This window comes from Medicago truncatula, chromosome 6 (assembly GCF_003473485.1).
Source record: "Medicago truncatula cultivar Jemalong A17 chromosome 6, MtrunA17r5.0-ANR, whole genome shotgun sequence".
Lineage (NCBI taxonomy): Eukaryota > Viridiplantae > Streptophyta > Magnoliopsida > Fabales > Fabaceae > Medicago > Medicago truncatula.
In genome coordinates, this window is record NC_053047.1 from 39,663,707 (window position 1) to 39,682,643 (window position 18,937).

General features: G+C 33.8%; 1 protein-coding gene and 1 long non-coding RNA gene across 2 annotated transcripts; one reads left to right on the plus strand and one right to left on the minus strand.

The window, feature by feature from the left end:
* Positions 1 to 4,784: 4,784 nt before the first annotated feature.
* On the minus strand, positions 4,785 to 8,075 carry LOC25496891 (leucine-rich repeat extensin-like protein 4). Its single transcript, XM_039826682.1, has one exon. The coding sequence runs from the start codon at positions 7,716 to 7,718 to the stop codon at positions 5,451 to 5,453; it is 2,268 nt and encodes a 755-aa protein (XP_039682616.1). The 5' UTR covers positions 7,719 to 8,075; the 3' UTR covers positions 4,785 to 5,450.
* Positions 8,076 to 12,352: 4,277 nt separating this feature from the next.
* Positions 12,353 to 14,569, plus strand: LOC120575948 (uncharacterized). The gene is made up of 2 exons (XR_005642192.1): positions 12,353 to 12,394; positions 14,276 to 14,569. It is a non-coding gene; the product is annotated as an uncharacterized lncRNA (long non-coding RNA).
* The last annotated feature ends 4,368 nt before the right edge of the window (positions 14,570 to 18,937 follow it).

The following is an 18,937-nucleotide window of genomic DNA, read 5'->3' on the forward strand; positions in this document are numbered from 1 at the left end:
ATGTGAGTTTCACATTTATTATAAATTAATGTATTTTATGTGTAATGTGTTGCATAATGTTGAAAATTTGACGAATTTCAAACAATTGTGAAACGTTAGCGCATTATCGGTTTTGTGTAATGTTACCGAATAATTGATAAACTATGAAATGTTGATGTTTGTGATTACTAGATGTTGTTGTTTCGGTTTGATTTCATGCGGAATTGTCGTTTGAAATTACATGCACAAACAAGCCACAATGGTTGGAAAAACCATTGCAGACTGCACTGGTTCTGTTTACTGGTGTGAACGGCAGTTAACTGCCGCCAGGAGCTTTTAGGTAATTTTCATGTGTCATTGTGAAATTAATTGTTCACTTCCTTCATGGTAAATCTAAATTGTCCTTTTAGCATCCAAAAAAATAATTAATTAAATTGTCTTTTTTTACCTCATTTAAGTTGCATATGTATTTTTTACACCGACACTTTTCTATTTTCACTCATGAATGTACACGGCGCAATTGTTGGATTGGATTAGGAAAAAAATGAAACTAAAAAAACAAATAGGGAGTACATCAAAAGCCACATCTCCTTGCTTAGAATACAAAGGCATGTCAACATTGTCTTTATATTTTGTGTGCCCATCAATAATGGCTAACATTATTTCACATTCAAATTTTTCGTTAAACTTATTTTCGCACTCAAATTTCTCTTGCAACTTAATTTTACGGCCAAATTTTGGATAACTAGAGGTTTTTCTCCAGAAAACCGGAAGATTAACACCACAACACCACAAGAAAGAATCAATTGTATAAAATTGACTCATTAAAAATTAATTTTTGTTGTCTCATAACCAAAAATTTAACTCAATAATATTGGAATAATAAAAGCATATTAGGTTACAAGTGAAAAAGAATGCACACATAGATTCTTGCATTTTTTTCCTCAACAACCTTACTCTCTTATAACTCTGCCACCTCAACAATGAATATTATTTTTTATAGATTTTTTTTTTTTGAAGTATTATTTTTTATAGATGTTTATGTGGATTTTATCTTAAAAAAAGTTCAATTGTTCACTTCATATGAGGCAAATTTATGATTAGGTACGTATATGCATAATGCATATTTGAATTAGTTGGCACACTGGCCACCCTCTTGCCCCTACATCAATAAATAAATTACCTAGAAATATAAAAGAGATAAATCTCACTCTTTTTGTTTACCACCATTCATTTTGCTTTTACTTTGAGGATGTGGAGGAGGTTAAATAAATGGTGTTTCTTTATGGGAATGCCGAAGGTAAATACTACCCTATGTTTGGATGTAGTGTCCCATATTAATATTAGGGTTAAGCCTAGCTAACTAGATTACAATAAGAGAAAAATAAAAGCTTGATCTTATTGCTTTGAGAGAGATTCGAAGTTGTGGGGCATATGTTAAAAGAGTGGTGGTAAAAATTAAAATACCAATTAATTTGAAAGGAGAAAGAAATAAAATTAAAAATAAAAAAAATAAAAAAGCAAATTCTCATCTTTTGATAAATAGATTCATAGGAGTGTGCGTGCGTACAAACATGTTGTTGGAAGAGTTGTTAACATTACTCTCTCATAAGAAAAAGAATCTTGATTTAATATCTGAAGTCGTTCATTTGAGAAATAATTTAGTCTCTTAAAAGAAAAAACAAAATTTGAATTCTTAACTATCGACTCGATGATTAATCTAATAACAAGTACGAAAGAGCTAAACGATTATGATATCTTGAGACACTCTAATTACTATGGTTTAAAAAAAAATATATATGTAGGCGCCTTTCCTTTTTCTTGCTTGAAACATAGACTTGTCTGTTCTTTGGAATGTGACTAAGGGGTCAATATCATGAGAGTCACTTTATGAAAAATGTCATTAAATATGCTTGACCTAATCACAGGCTGTCCTAGAAGCATAATTAAATGATAGTTATGTCCTGGTTGAGGCAATAGAACAAGTCAACTAACTTCATAACATTAATATTTTCATTGCATGTTTGATGTGGAAAACAAAAAGGCTTTACAACCCATGTGAATGTATACATATAGGGGCCCTTTTCATTTACATCACTACACCTTTGGTGGTAGGATATGCCCTTCTTTTGCATTTTTCCTTTCATCCAAGGGTTATAACTTACAATTACAAGGACAAGTGGAAGTTGTGTGCTTTTAAGTTTTTCCACTTTTTCCCTTTCCCTAACACAAAGGTTATTGGAGAATTAATTTAAAGGCCAAACCCGCCAAGGTATAAGGAACTTTCATCACACTTACCATGGTTGCCATAGTTGAGAAAGTGACTAGAGGTCCAAAGTTGTCCACTAGATCTTGGAAATTTTAGAAGGGAAATTCTTTTTTGCTTTACTTGGTGTGAATATTAGATTGTGTTACATGAAGTTTTTTGGTAACAAAACAATGTTACGCGAGGTATCTCCACAGCTTAGACCCTTTAGGTTTACAACGAGAGTAATTTTGGTTTGAGACTCCCGCGATGTTTGTTTTGATAGTGACATACATTTTATCGTGTCCCATTGTAAATACACCGTTAAAATTATGAAGATCCTAAATGTAACGGCAAACAGACGCACAATGAAGATACATTTTGTTGTGATTGCAAACACACACGCAATTAGTCACACCATCGCGGTTAAAGATGATCACCCTAATTCAATTGTGTATTATGGAAATCAGAAGTTAGTTCATCCACCTACAAGCTCAACGTGTGTTATCAACTAAACCATATCCATTGAATGGTGTCGTAAAAAAAATGAGTCGGATAAAATGTAAAATGCATATTTGGATTCACAATGAAGTTTTAAAACGCACAAGGTCGCCGTAATTTTGTCAAACCCACAGTAATTCTAAACATAAACCGAACAAGTTACCTAGCTAATTTGTTTTACCTAGCTCAATATCTGGTATACTAATATACAAAGAATTGCATAAATAAGATAAAGCAATTATTTGAAAAATCACCTCCTTTGATTGAGGGACCATCAACAAACAAGTTATTAAAAGCAAAAGTACATTAAACCACAAAAAACAGCAAATGCAAGTACATAAATTTATTACTCCCTCTTATTAGATGGCAAAGTTGTCATACTCAATTACATGCCTCTCATCGAAAAATGTTCGGGTGACTTTGAGTTTTGGTAATTTTAGTGTTATTTTAGATGAATGAGAATGATAGATTAATGATTAAAATAAATTATTCTGATGGAAGAGAATTATTGGTTAGAAAAGAGATTAAGATAAAGTCATCAAACACAAAATCACGCAAGTGCAATCCACCTCTTCAAAGAAAAAATAGACAATAGTAAAAGAAAGATGGATGACAATGTACCATGAAAACTTGGAGCCTTTGTACTATTCCTTATTATGTTTGCATAGACCATAGTCTACATGATCATAAGAATTAGATGGAACCAAATATCCCTTTAATCTCTTTAATTTTTTGTTGTTAAGAGATTCTCTCAATGAATGAAAAATCACCACAAAGGGCTTCAAAGTGTTAAAGGAGAAAAATAGTAGAAGCATAATTTTAGTTGGATTATAAACTTTCCACTTTCATCTTGGCTAACAACTTTTATGTGTAGATTGGTCTTTAGTGGCCACTCTAGGGGAGAAACAGTTTCTCATAGGGGTAAAAAAAAGAGGAACATGAAATAGAAAAGCAAATGACAAAAGCTATGTGAAATGAAAAAGATAATAAACACAATGACCAACTATGTTTCACTCATTGAATTCTTGAATAGTTTTTCACAAGAATTGAATAAGTGGCCATGGTAAATTAGAGACTTCTGAATCATATAAGCTTTTCAGATATCACAAGGTTAACAGTATTAATGTTCACAATTCCAATGAGAAAAAGTGTGCGTGAAGTAAACAAATTTGAATTCAAATCAAGACTAACGTTGCACATGGAGTGTAATCTTAATCAAAACTATATATTATATATTATTAACCAAGTGCAAGAAAAAGGCTCCATTAACAATTAAATTGTATAAACAAAGGCTCTTGGGATGGACATTAAGGTCCCACCATAATGAATCTGAAATATGAAGCTGTTGAAATTAGATAGTGGTGGAGACCTCGATCGAAGATTGAGGACAAATTTCAAACCACAAAGTTCCATAATTGAAGGACTAATTTCACCTTAATTATTGCTTTAGAAAAATAAAAACACCATACATATTTCTTTGTTACCCCTTCCATAAGTATGATTAAAATTTTATTTGCAAAACATTGTCTACTAGAACAAAATTTTGTTACGTGAATGGTTGGTTCGTATCGGTGTGAATTTGCCGTGATTTTACAAAAACTACACTATCACTATAGGTTTGCCAGAATGACGTGAGTCATGTGATTTTGCAAAGTTTTGTAGTTTTTGCAAAATCACAATGACTCACATTGATTATGGTAAACATATTGTGATGGAAAACAAGCCCTAAATCAATCCACGATGATTGGAATTTTTTTTCTACATATCATCGTGAGTTTGTCAAAGAATTACAGTGAACCACCGTGATTTTGCAAAAGCTACATATCATTACATGTTTGCCAAAGTGATCTGAGTCGTCTGAAGTGTAGTTTTTGCAATATCAGGATGATTCTGGTAACCTACTATGATGACAAACAAGCCCTAAACCAATCCACATTCACACAAATGTGGCTATGTAACCTCCCAATTACAGACAGGTATATCCAGTTCAAAGACAGATTCTCATAAGATATGGAACGTGAATGCAGGCAGAGAAACACTAAAGTGGCAAGGAAATATATGAGACAATGATAAGAGAAAGGAATTACCTCAATTCAGAAAAATCAATACATGTAAAATGTTCATAAACTTATACTATAAATTGCAATGCCAAAGAAACAAAAATAAATTAAAAAAAGTAAAAAATAAAATAAAAAGTATGATATAAGAGAGACTATAACAATAAACTCCATAAACAAGAACAGCAGTAGCAGCAGCAGAAGAAAGTGCCACTCACACTGATCTTTGCAGGCCCTGAATTATGGTGTCATGGTCTCCTCCAAATTCATTCATTCATTCCCATAGATACAAGTTTTTTCTCTGCAACCTAATCTTCTTTCTCGGCCATTTTTATTACACAACTTGAATATCCATAACAATTCAAATCAATATGAGACAGAGACATTCTCCTCTTACCTATAACTCAATCCACCATAACCACATTTTTTTTTCACTTCCTTTATCTATTGACCCACAAACAAGGACTAATTATGCTGCTTCCTTGACACAAAACCCTTCTAGGTTCTCTCTTGGTTTATTGTAATTTGATTTGATTTTTCCTCTAACATTGCGCGACGAGAGTCGCGAGTATGCATGCATATATGACTGAATTTGATTGATGATAAAAATGTGTTAAAGGTTGGTGGTGGAGTAGGTAAAAGGGTAAGAGGAGAAGTTCTCAAAAGAATCAATAAAAGGGTGGTGGTGGTGGTGATGCATATGAGATTCCAAAGACAGGTGGTATAGGCCCTTCATATACAGGTGGTGGTGGCGGCGATGAATATACCGGTGGTGGAGGTGAGGGATATGCATATACTGGTGATGGTGGGGGTGAGGTGTATACCGGTGGTGGCGGTGAGGGATAGGCATATACTGGTGATGGTGGTGGTGATGGGGATGGTGGTGGGTGATAAGGTGTTTGATGTGGCGCTGGCGATGATGGTGGTGGAGGTTCTACACAAGGTGGCGGTGGAGGTGGTGGAGGTTCTACACAAGGTGGTGGAGATGGCGGTGGTGGTGAATAGACTGGTGGTGGAGGTGAGTGTACTGGAGGAGGTGGTGGGGGTGATAAATATGGATATACGGGTGGAGGAGGTGAGTGAGGTGGTGGTGGTGGCGAATGAGGTGGTGGTGGAGGTGAGTGAGCTGGTGGTGGAGGTGGTGAGCTATAGTAGTAAGGAACTGGTGGAGGTGGTGAGAATACAGGAGCAGGTGGAGGCGGTGGTGGTGGTGAATTTGGTGGTGGAGGTGGTGGAGACCTAACACAATATGGTGGTGTAGGCGATGGAGGTGGTGGTGGAGGTGGAGGAGGTGGTGGTAAGTAAACTGGAGGAGGTGGTGAAGGTGGTGGGGGTGATGGTGGAGGTGGTGGTGGGGAGTACACTGGTGGAGGTGGTGGTGGGGAGTACACTGGTGGAGGTGGTGGTGGTGAATACACCGGTGGGGGTGGTGGTGGGGGAGAAGGTGGTGGAGGTGATGGCGGAGGGGGTGGTGGGGAGTAAACTGGTGGAGGTGGTGGTGGAGGTGAAGGTGGTGGTGGTGAAGGAGGTGGGGGTGGTGGTGAATATACCGGCGGTGGTGGTGGAGGTGGAGAATACACTGGCGGTGGTGGAGAAAACACTGGTGGTGGTGGTGAGGGCGGTGGTGGAGACAATACTGGTGATGGTGGTGGATTAAATACCGGTGTCGGTGGAGTAACAACTGGAGGTGGAAACACCGGCGACGGCGGCGGTGACGGCAAAGAAGGAACAAATGCTTTACATCTAAAAGCATTACAATTAACATGGTGAGACGCAAACGCCTTACACGTCTTCGCCGGCCGTTGTCTTGGTCTCGCCGGTAAACAATTCTGTCTATCATCCGCCGCCGGCAACACCAAACACTGCGGTGGTTCACCGGTAAAGAAGTTATAACTGTAAGTAAAATTCACCAAATTCGGCAACGCACAAATACTCGCCGGAATTTGACCGGAAAGATAATTATGAGCCACATTCAACACTTCCAAACCCACAGCATTTCCATACTTCTCTGGCAACGGCCCCAAAAACTTGTTGAAACTAACATCAAACACAGTCAAATTCTTCAACAACCCTACTTCCTCAGGCAAACACGCTTGAAAACCGTTATTCATCGCAATAATCTCATTTAATCTCGTCATATTGCCAATCCCAGCTGGCAAACAACCGTGGAAACGGTTGTTCGCCAGTACAATCACTGACACCGGAGAATTACCAAAATTCTCCGGTAAATTAAACACAAAACGGTTATGATTGATGAAAATAGCATCCAAATCTTTATCAAAGAGCTCCTTAGGTACAGTTCCTTCAAATTCATTGAACCTCAGATCTAGAAATTTTAACTCCGGTAACCGGAGAACAACCTCCGGAAACTTTCCGGCGAAACGATTGTTACTCAGATCCAATTCAAACAAGATTTTCAACTTCTCGAATTTATGTGGAACAGTTCCACAAAATCGATTAGTATTAACATGAAATAAAGCGAGATCGGTCAAAAGACCGAGCTCTTCCGGTAAGTATCCGGCTATATCACAGTGATTAAGATCGATACCAGCGACGGTATTGATCTTAGGATTATCAAGTGCGGGTGCACAGAAAACATTGGTGTAGCTGCAAACATCGGAACCTACCCAATCAACGGTGCAGTTACGTGGATCAGAAAGAATAGCTTGTTTAAAAGCTTGTAATGCCACGTAAGCGTTTTTGATGCGGTTGTTGGAGAAAACTAGGGTTGGATCCACCGTAACATTTTCACCTCTGTCGTTGAATTCATCTCTGTAGTATAGGAGTTGTCTATGTTTTATGTATTGTGTTTCTGCTTCTGTAAGGTGGGACCCATCTGAGACAATGGATGAGGATAGTGTTGTTGTTAAACTTAGGAAGAATGAAAAAAGAACAATAACATAAGATGGAGATGAATAATGCTGTTTCTTCCTCATCTCACATGAGGCATCTGAAAAAAAATAATGAATGTTGTTTTTCACTAGTGAATGTTTAGATGATTCTAAATGTGTGTTCTTTGTGGTTAACTAGCACAAATAAAATTTGAAGTAAGGATATGGTAAGATTATGAGTTTGTGAGATCTAAGAGAAATGGAAATGGAAAATGTGGTTGTTTAATGTGAGAGAGGTAGAGAGAGAAGATGAGGAAGATGATTTTCTAGGGATTTTGGAACTGTGTGAGAAGGTGTATATGAGTGTGTGAAGAGAGAGAAGGTGAGAGTGGAGATGAAATAATTCATTCCAAGGGACAGCTAAATCACAGCTCAAAGCCCACCAGATTCTCTCTCTATCTTTTTTCCTAGGCTCTTGTTTTTTTATTCATATTTATGGTTGGTCTTATTTGTTTTTTTCACTTAACATTTTTTTCTAACCATTGTTTAGATATACTTGATCTCCACTAAACTCTCTAAACCAATCTTTTCTATTACGAGAATCACGGTGATTTGTGATTTTATTCAAGCTATATATTTCTTTTTTGACAGATTATTGAAGCTATATATAAAATTACAATATATCACTGTAATTGCGACATACACCTGTAATATCAAATATATACTAAGATATTTTTAGAGTTAATGAGTCTGTTAAAAGACTAAAATATGAGTCCATTGTCATGACGTCAACACTTTCATTATTATGTAGTTATAACTTATTTGTTTGTGCATTTTATTTTTGTGACTTACTATCGTTTCGTATACAAAGAATGTAAGACTAATCAACTGTAGTTGACATACATGATTTTAGTTGTAACTTTGATTTTAGTCTAAAATTTCACTAATATGAGTAGTAAGGTTAATGTTTCTAACATGGGTGTCCCTTAACTTAAAATTCTATTTCCATTAAAAAATGCAAGACTATTTTAGCATTTACTCTATTAACTATAGGTTAAATTTTTCTAATTCTTGGTTAAACTACATTTCATTTGAGCCAAGAAAAAAACTTAGTTGTCACACACTTTGAATAAAGGGCAGACGCGGATAGAAGAAAGAATAAGGCGTGTGCAATGGAATAAACAGTTGTCAAAAATTAGTAATAAGACTTCTTAAACCAAAAGAGAAAAACAAGTATTCTTTTAAGTTGAAAATATGTTTAGAAAAAAAATTATCATAAAAAAAAAAAACTAATCATTGTTTCCATTACTATATTTTAAACAAAAAAAATATAATGATGATTATTTAGAGTTGTTGTAACTTACTAGTATTTTTTTATTGAAGAAAATATAGAAAGCTGTTAGCATGATCCTCAACTTTGATGGTAGCTTAAGTTTAATTAAATAATAATTAATCAAAGTGTTAATTGAATTGTCAAATCGTTTTGTTTAATCATAACCTGAGAAGTGGTTGTTTGTGTCGGCGTCTATTGCCATATCAGCAACCTCTTTTTTAAATTTAAATAAATAAATAGACAATAAAATAAATTAATAAAATTAAGAATTAAATTATGTCATGGTATTTGGACTTTTTCAAATTTCTACAATCCCGTGATATTGATAATTTGTGGACGGCTTTTTTGCCTTATGAATGAATTTATGGCTTTTTCAGATTAACTTACTCCACCGATTTCTCTTTTTTTAATTAAAATTCTTTTGGAGATTCTTAATTATAGATGACTAATTTTAGAGCAACTAATTATGGAAAGCAAAATGTTGATTGACTTTGAGAGTTATTAGTAGGTCCTACGATGTAGAAGAATGTCATTGGTCCATTAGGAAGAAAATTCAAAGTATTTTGATGACGATTATTCCGCAATAGAGACCAATTAATAAGATTGAATTGAATGATTAAGACAATCCCCATGTAGATAGTTGTGTTTAACGGTGAGTAAATCATTCCGAATTTAATATGTATAATTCTTTTTAACAAAATGAGTTTCTTTTGTCTCACAATAAATATTACTCATATTTTACTGTAGTTTAGGTAGATGGGTACTCTCTGTCCATCTATCCGTTCTTTTTATTGCATTAATATGTATAATTTATGAACTATAGTTTTTATGAATTTTTGTTTTTTTTTTAATAAACAAAAATGGAATATATATTAATAATAAAGAAGCCGCAACTCAATCACAAGATGTGCCCAAAGAAGTCAACTCACGTTTACAACCAGAGTCCAACAACCGAAGACAAAAACAGACGAATTATGCTCATTGCCCAAATGGATTCGCTCATTCCCAAAGTAAATGATCGAAATGCCCCTACGCATGTTAACATGCGCTAGTGCAAATTAGAACATAACTTAAGATATGTTGCCTAAGTTAACATGCACTAGTGTTAATTGTGTGTTATTTGTTGAATACTTAGCGTATGTTAACATGCGCCAGTGTATTGTGTAACGTGAGTTAACTCACGTTTCCATTTGCTCTAGCGTTAGTTAACTCACGTTCATACTCCCTCCATTCCTTTTCTTTTGATGTTTTAGAACTTCAACTATATTCCAAAACTTTTGATGTTTTAGTGAATTTGTTATTGTTTTCTCAAGTTTACCCTTGTTGGAAAACACAATAAACTATTAAAGTAGTTGTGACCTTTGGTTTATCATATGTGACTTTAATGATAAATACGGACATTTAAGTAAAAAATACACAAATGTTTATATACTTTAATTACTCCTTAAAACTTGTGTCAAGAGCTAAAACATCAAAAGAAAATGAATGGAGGGAGTAGAAGACAACAGAAACTGCAATAAGTGCAGGCAGTTACAGAACTGTCTTTTGAAAAGTTTAGAATGACCCGTAATCACGACACATTCATAACTTAACCGAATTACGCCAGTTTAAGAAGATTATCGAATAATACGACATAATCGATCCAAATTACTCAAAAACATCGTTTTTCTCACAATCACGTAATCACACATAAACGATCCAAACGGTCCAAATTTCACAAATTCGCCGATAATGACCCGTAATAATTTAAACACACTCAATGACACGTAAACGATCCAAAATAATTCATTTCATATATTTATATAATATTAGGTACATATTGGCCATAAATATCAAAATTACACAACCAGCCACCAAAAAAATATGTCGGGGTGTAATACCACCAAAAAATATAACGAACACCGACCAACCCAAAAGTGTCATAACCTATCTAACAAGACTAGTGATAGTGCATATTCTTCGTCTTCATCCATGACTTTGATCTCTTGCTTTGACTTTTCCGGAGTGTCCAAATTAATAGGATTGTGCTCATTTGTTGGTTTCTTTGGCGGCATCGGCTCCTTAGACATGAGCTCATCGAGGGCGGCTTTTCTATCGAAAAACTGAAAAAGTCATTGCTCCACCTCACCAATCTTGTGAGTCATCCACTCCTTAGAAGGAGGTGGTAGCGGACAATTTTCTTTCAACTTCACATGAAGAAAGTGTTCCGGAATTATGCAAAGGCACATTATGTTGGAATGTGGATTAAGTGGTGGAGCACTCCGGATTGGGAAATATGCCTACTGAAATAAAAACGATACTACCAGCAAAACCAGCAAAAATGAAAGAGTTTTGACGGTACATTACATGTTCTTTGATGCTTGATGAGCGTAGAAATTTGTTTCCTGACGATTTGCAAAGATTTGGAATGAAGATTTTTACCCAAAATTTCGCACTTTTGGGGTTTTTGGAGGTGGAGGAAAAGAAAAAATGGAGCTTTGTGGTTGCCTGCTGGATTTTGAACGAAAATAGTACTTAACACAAGTTAACATGCGCTACGTGACTTAAGTAACGTAGCGCATGTTAACTTGCATAGGGGCATTTCAGTCATTTACTTTGGGAATGAGCGGAACCATTTGGATAATGAGCATAATTCAAAACAGATTAACCAATGTCTAAACAAACAAGCGGGCCCAACAACCAACTATAAAACCCAAGTGCATAAATAGCATTAGCTACCTTCATCAACCAATACAAATGGATTTTAACTTTGTCTAACAATTAAATAAGGGTGTTTTCAATGTTATTAAAAATTCCATTATTACGTTAAGTTCATAACACTCAAATGTAACAGCCCGATTTTTAGCTAGATTTATTTTAATTACTTTTATTTTGTGTTTGTGTGTGATTTTACCGGGGTTAATAGTGCTTTTCACCCCTGTAATATATGTCATTTTCGGTTTGATTTGCACCCTTGTAAAAATTTTATTTTCCGAAAAACACCCCTAATAGGCCATTTTCAGAATTTTTTTTCAAGAAATTTTGGTTTTTGAATGGCCTAATAAGGGTGTTTTCTGGAAAATAAATTTTTTACGATGGTCCAAATCAAACCGAAAATTTTATAGGGGCGAAAATCGAAAATGACATATATTACAAGGGTGAAAAACACTATTAACCCTATTTTACCGTTATTAGTTAAAATATCGTTTGGAGTGTAGAAATATTTTTGGTTTGAATAGAAACGGGTTAAGCCCAGTAGGGTCTAGAATTGAGCCCAATTGAGTTGGAGCATACCTAAACCTAAAACTTGGAGAGAAATTCATTCATTCCTTTTCATTTCACAAAGTTAGAGAGGTAGAGAGAGAAAGTGGAAGAAATGAAGAACAAGGGTTAGAGAAAGGGGGAAGCTTGAAGATTGAAGAATTAGGAGCTAAAGTGAAGCTTAAGTTTGGATTAATCATTATCTAAGGTAAGGGGGTTAGTCTTCATCATAATCATAATTGTTTTGTTTGCAATTTTCTTTATTTGTATGAAAAAGTGCTTAATTGAGCAAGTATTTATCTGAACCCAATCTTTGAATTTCGTGCTCTTGTTTTGGTGATAAGTTTGAGTATGTTAATTGAATGATAAATGAATTGTTGGTGATGAAATAACATGTTCATAATGTATGAAAATGGGTAGTTGTGAAATTATGCTTAATTGATGAATTGTGACATGTTATTGTTGAATTGAGGTGAGAATCAAGTTTCAATTGATGTTGTTGTTGCTGAGATATGTTGTTGTTTATGATTATGGCTTGGGTGTTCATATATCATGATTGTTGGTGAGAAATAAGATGCTGTTGGTTGTTTTGCAAAAATGGGTCAAATGGTGATTTTGTTTAAAATGATGTTTGATTCAAGTAGTTATATAAAATTGAGTGTCTTTTCATGTTGAGAAACGTTTGGATGCACTTTGGGATCGAATTTGGATAATGGGAAGTCAAAAATTGGGATTTTGGGGTGAAAATGGATTTTTCCTGTAAAACAGAATTTTCTGAACTGTGCTCCCTCGCAAGGCGAGCTGGTGGCGAGCAGCTACTGTGACAACTCGCCATGGCGAGCAATCTTCCTCGACAGGCGAGCTTCCCAGTTGCAGCATCCCATGTTTTCGCATTTTGCGTCGTTTTCACTCGTTTCCGTTTTGTTTTGCCTTTTGATTTTAACATGAAAGTTTTAGACAATTGAGTTGGAATTCCATTGGCCTTAGTTTGACTTGAAAATAATGTTTTGTTTTTGAGTTATGAAGAAAATACTCTAAGGAGGTTTTAATAAAACTTTACGAAAATTCCGCACAATTGTTTCTAAGTCAACCTAAACCTTATGGATTGTTTCCAAACTTCAAAGTCTGTTTATTATAAGTTCAATTAAAGGTTTTAGAGTATTTGAAACTTGGTTTATGAAATTGAGACTTAATTTGGAAAATTACTTAGAATGTCGATTTTTCCGGAATGTGATTTCTCTTAAGAAATGGAATGGGATTAATGTTGTTTAATGATTACTAAATTTCCGGAAATGGATGAGATTGGTTCCTTTGAACTTTACTTGGTTTTATTTTGAAAATGGAGATGTATGGATGAATTATTATATGTTGGATATGATATTAACATGAGGTGTTGTATGTTCTCTTACTTGGTATATGAGAAATATTGCAATGATGAGATGGTATTGGTGAGTCCGTATACATTGTTATTATGATATGATATTGATTATGTATGTGGTGATGAATTATTGATGTGATTGCATAAATGCAAATAAATATTGGTGATGATTTGGTGAGTGGTTGTGTGGACATATGCATTATTATTGAGTCATATGTTCATGCATACATATTTGGTGATGACGGATATGTTTATATATCCAATTGGTGATGATATTGGTGATGATGGGCGACGGCCTAAATATTGGTGATGACCGGTACCGCATGCATATAGGTGTTGTGTCTAGGATCATATTTTGAGGTGACATGAGTCCTAGTTGTGAAATTACTTGATGTACTTGTGGTTGTAAGTGATTGATGGTGATGTTTATATTTGATGGATTGTTGTGTCATGTTATGATTAATTATGTGAATTGATGAACTCATGGAATTGGTGGAATTGTGAATGATGATTATTGATGATGATGTGTTCGTTGAATATATGTCGGTGAAACTTGGATTGCGGTGATAATGTATGTATGGAATTTATCTATTTTGATTCATTACATGATATTGGATTATCTTATTCCTGTTTATCTGTGTTATTGATTATGTTGATGTAATACTCACCCCCAGTTGTTTTAACCACCTACTTGCCTGTATGTGTGAGTAGACGTTGTGCAGGAGTAGTAGCTTGGTGAGTTCCTGATGTTGGTGGATAGTGGGAGCTTTCTCCACTATCGGGTCTTAGAGTAGAGTTGGCTCTGATCTAGGGTTTTGTTGTTAGCTCTAGATCTTGTTGAATTATTTTTATATTTTGAGATTTTGTCCATGTGTCGGACTTGGAGATTTCATGCTTATGTATTTTGAGATTACATGACATGTATGGTTGATGTATAATAATTTGTATCCGCTGTGACTGATGAGTTTTTTTATACATGCATGTTAGTTTCTGATCTTTGGTTTTCGTTTTTGGTGAAAGTAGCGTCTATTTCTCGAATATATGAATTATTCGCATGTTTAATTGCTTTAATAGAAATAGGGTGTTACACGAAACACATAGAAGTCAAATGAGTTGCATAAATTAAAAGATCTTTGTGTTGTTGATCCACCTGTCGAATAGGTAAACTGTAGAAAATGATCAGAGATATTATACAGATCAACCACATAAACTTCAATCCAAACACGATCTAAATGTCAAAGATTCCTGAAATTTGTACAAGAAAGAAATAAATGTCCAGTCGTCTCCACTTCTCCACACATGCTTACACATGCTTGGGCATCCTCATAAAAGCATCCCACGCGCCACCATATTTGCTTTAGCCGGCAACCTGTTGCGGAGAAGTCTCCAAGCGAGAATAGACCCCTTGGAAGGATCATCCTAAGTATGACTGTCATCTGAAGTGAACATATGATAAACACTACGAACCGAGTAACCACCAACTGGATCAAGCCGCCAATGCCACTAATACGAAGATTGATCCTACAAAGTGACATCAGAAAGCAAACTCCTACACTCTCCCTCTAACTCCTCCCACAACCGCCTCCGCTACTGCCACGCCGCACCCCTCTCCTCCCAACCTAAAAAAAGCATATCCGCCACCGTATTAAAATTAATTTGATTTTGATTAAAATTATAAGTATAGATAATAGATATTTTGTACTTTTATATTCTAGCAAACTATATTTATCTTTTTCAATGATATTAACAATACAACAAATATAATATTTTTCTAGAAAAATATAACAAATATAATATAAATTCTTATCTTTTTTAATGACACCAACAAAATAACATTTTTATGGTCAAATTTGCTTAAGGATATAATTAGAAGGAGAAAAAGTCAGCTCAAACGGTATATTTTCTTTATATTATATAATATAGATGTTCCTGTTAGTTTATCTCAATTAATTAGGACATTGTGTGAGAGTTAACTTAAAATCAGTTCTGCAGGAAACGTGACACGATTGTTGGGCAACGTGGCACGATTGGATGTTTCAGTTCTGAGGCAAGTCGCTGGAAAAGTCGTGGCACGATGGTGCGCTGGCGGCGAATAACATAAATGTATTTTTGAGTGCAGATTTGTTCCAAATTTTAAGCGATACTTTTCCTATATATATAGACCTTGTATCATAGTAAACTTGGAGATAGAGGGGCTGAAACAAGGGTTTAAAAAGGCAACAACAAATCTAGGGTTTGTATAGAGTTTGTCTCTTGGCAACAAACACTTGGGTTTGAGGGTTGATTCACCTTGGGAAACACTATTAGGATTGAGTCTCTTGGTTACGGGAAGAGATTGGGACTTCAGGTAGAATTAGGCGGGAGACTTATTCTTGTAACCCATTGATATCTCTTTTGTAAAGTTACTCATCGTTATAGTAAAACGGAGGGCTGCTCTCTCCCCCAGACTAGGTCAATTTGGACCGAACTTGGTCAAAAAATTCTCTTGTGTTCTCTCTTCCTTTCTCTCATGTTATTTTCTACTTTTGGCTTGTATTTATAATTGTTACCCACTTGTATTGGTTGCTTGATTATCACTTACTCCATACATCAAGTTTGTTATTTGTGTGATTTTTTATCGAATTCACAACACGTTGTATAATATATGCAGATGTCGGGGGTTCGAACCCCAGACATCTATTATTCACATGAGGTAAATTTCTATCTATTAGCTACTTGACAAAAAAAATATTTTATTTTATTTTGTCTAAAAATGATAGACACATTTAATTTTCAATATAATGTTGAATACTATTTTTTTATGTAATTGTATCATCTTATCACTTTATTGAGTTGGATATGAATTCTATTAAAAAATAGTTTTAATAGTTTTTTTTAGTTGGCAGGATTCCTTTCGTTGTGAAGTTTTTAAGAACAAGTTAGTTAGCATTTAGAAAGTAATAGTCGCATTTGATATCATGGATGTAGGTAATGCATTTTTTTTATGGTGAAATTTTTATCATTACCTTAAAGTGTGAAATTGGTCACTTTGGTTTTTATTTGTCTTACAACAAAAATAGAGAAGTTTTGTGGTGTGGATTCACTTTTTAGATCTTAGACTTGGTATTTTACTATGAATGTGTTCTGTTGGCGTTTGTTTCTGCAGGTTGATATCCTATTAAAGTGGATAGAAACACGCTTTATGTTAGGTCAATGTCTTTCATGCACCAAAACTAATTAAAATTCTCATTTGATGTTGTAAAATTTACTATTAATAACGATGTAACACGTTAGTTTAGGTGTTATTGTATGCTTTATTTTTTGACGCTTTCATAATTTGTTTATGGACTTTTTCTCTTGCAAATAAATCTCAAGTTTACTTACTTCATCTTTCTTGAATTTTGAAATCACGTTAACAATACCAACAAAATTAACTTGTAAGATAAAAAATCCTCCCACATATATAAACACGTGTTTATATCTCTTGTTCAACATGAGACTTTTAACAGACTCTAACAAAATTCAGATGTGGAATAAAAGCACGAACACATATTTAATATATCCAAGTTGTTTCCATTTCAATCCAAGGTATATATTGATGCATCCTATCGAACTTAACAAGTAGTTATATATTGATTATGATGACATAACGAAACAATTGAGCTAAAGTGATTAATGAGATCCACCAAAGACAGTTTGTTTAGGAGAATCTAAAATGAAAAATCTCATACCACATTACTCCTTTTTACACATTTTTTTGAAGGACTTCTTTACACATTATGTATAATTAGTTCGATCCTAATTAATATTATGTTCATCACTTAAATTAATCCAGTATATTTAACGCCGTTAAAAAATACCGTATATTTAACATTGCATTTAGGGCAACTATGAATACATCAATTCTCTGCCTCACTAAATTAGTTCCAAGTCTAAGTAACAAATTTACCACTAAAAAAAAGTTAGCAAATTCAATACATTTAAAAAAAAAATGAGAATTACTGTATTTTGATGACTAAAAACATTATTTAATCTTTTTATAAAAACATAACACTAAATCTTTTTCTCATTATTTTAATACTAAATCCTACAAAACAATGTAAATAAATATATAATAGAAAAATTCGTCACAATCATATCCTCTTAATGTATTGTTTGGTAGCAACAATTAACAAATAAAGACACAAAAATAGTAGTAGCATACAATGGATCTTTCATGCTTTTGTTAGTTGTTATCATACAAAAACGCGTTTGGACCATAAAAAGTTAAGCAAACAACCGGTGGAAGTTGCTTAATCCAAATTCCAAATACATCCATTTTCCAGTTGTATTAATTTATTATAAGCATTTTTTTTTGTTAATATACTCTCCAAATTAATGATATTTCATTTTCAATGGTACCACTTAATTCGACCTATTATTTTCATAGCATCTTTGTTTAATGATGACTGCCTATCTCTCATAGGCCATAAAGATTGGTAACAAAATTCCTAACTAAAACAAATATATTTTGATATATAAGTTCTTATGATTAATGATTTTTCTTTTTGGTAACAGTCTTCTCAAGTTTTTCATTATTTTATAGTGTTTTTTGAAATGTTATTTTGATTAGCATATTAGCTTATACTACTGTATAATTTTATTTTATTTTTTTACATTTAATTTATCATCTTATTTGAACAAATTTAAATTAAATTTGTGTCATTTCAGATTCTTCTCACTGAGTTTAAAACTTATATGCTTACTGAAAGTTGGAAAACAAAACTCTTGCATGTAAGTATTATACTAGTTTTTCTCATTCAACTTCGAACATGATAATAACAAGGAAATTATAAATTGCATCCAAAAATAACTATATTTTCTTATTAGGGTTTGTGTTTATAATATGTTGCAACTTAGTCATGTTTAGACTGCATTTTGAATTAGATTTTTGTTTATATGAAAGAATGGCTTGAAGATTTTAGAAACTATTATATACTATTTCAAGATTTTACAATCCAATTTTTTTTGGTCCTATAAACGAAGTGACAAAAACTACTTGAAAGAGAAGATCTAAGATTCAAACCTAAATAACTATATAAATATATAAATTAACAATATCGACATTGTCAGATGCATTAAGTCTTACGGTCTGCGGTTCACATATTGCTTATATAATGATACAGTTTATGAATTAGTTTTCTATGCCCACTCCTCCTTCCATGTTTTTTTTTTGGCTAAATTATATTTTTGGTCCCTTAACTATTTAATTAGTATCACTTTGGTCCCTTAATTAAAATTTGATTTATTTTGGTATCTTAACTTCTCTCCGTTACACATTTTGATCATTTTAGTAAATCACATAATTAAATAGTTAAGGAATCAAAAATACAATTTAATCTTTTTTCTTTTGTT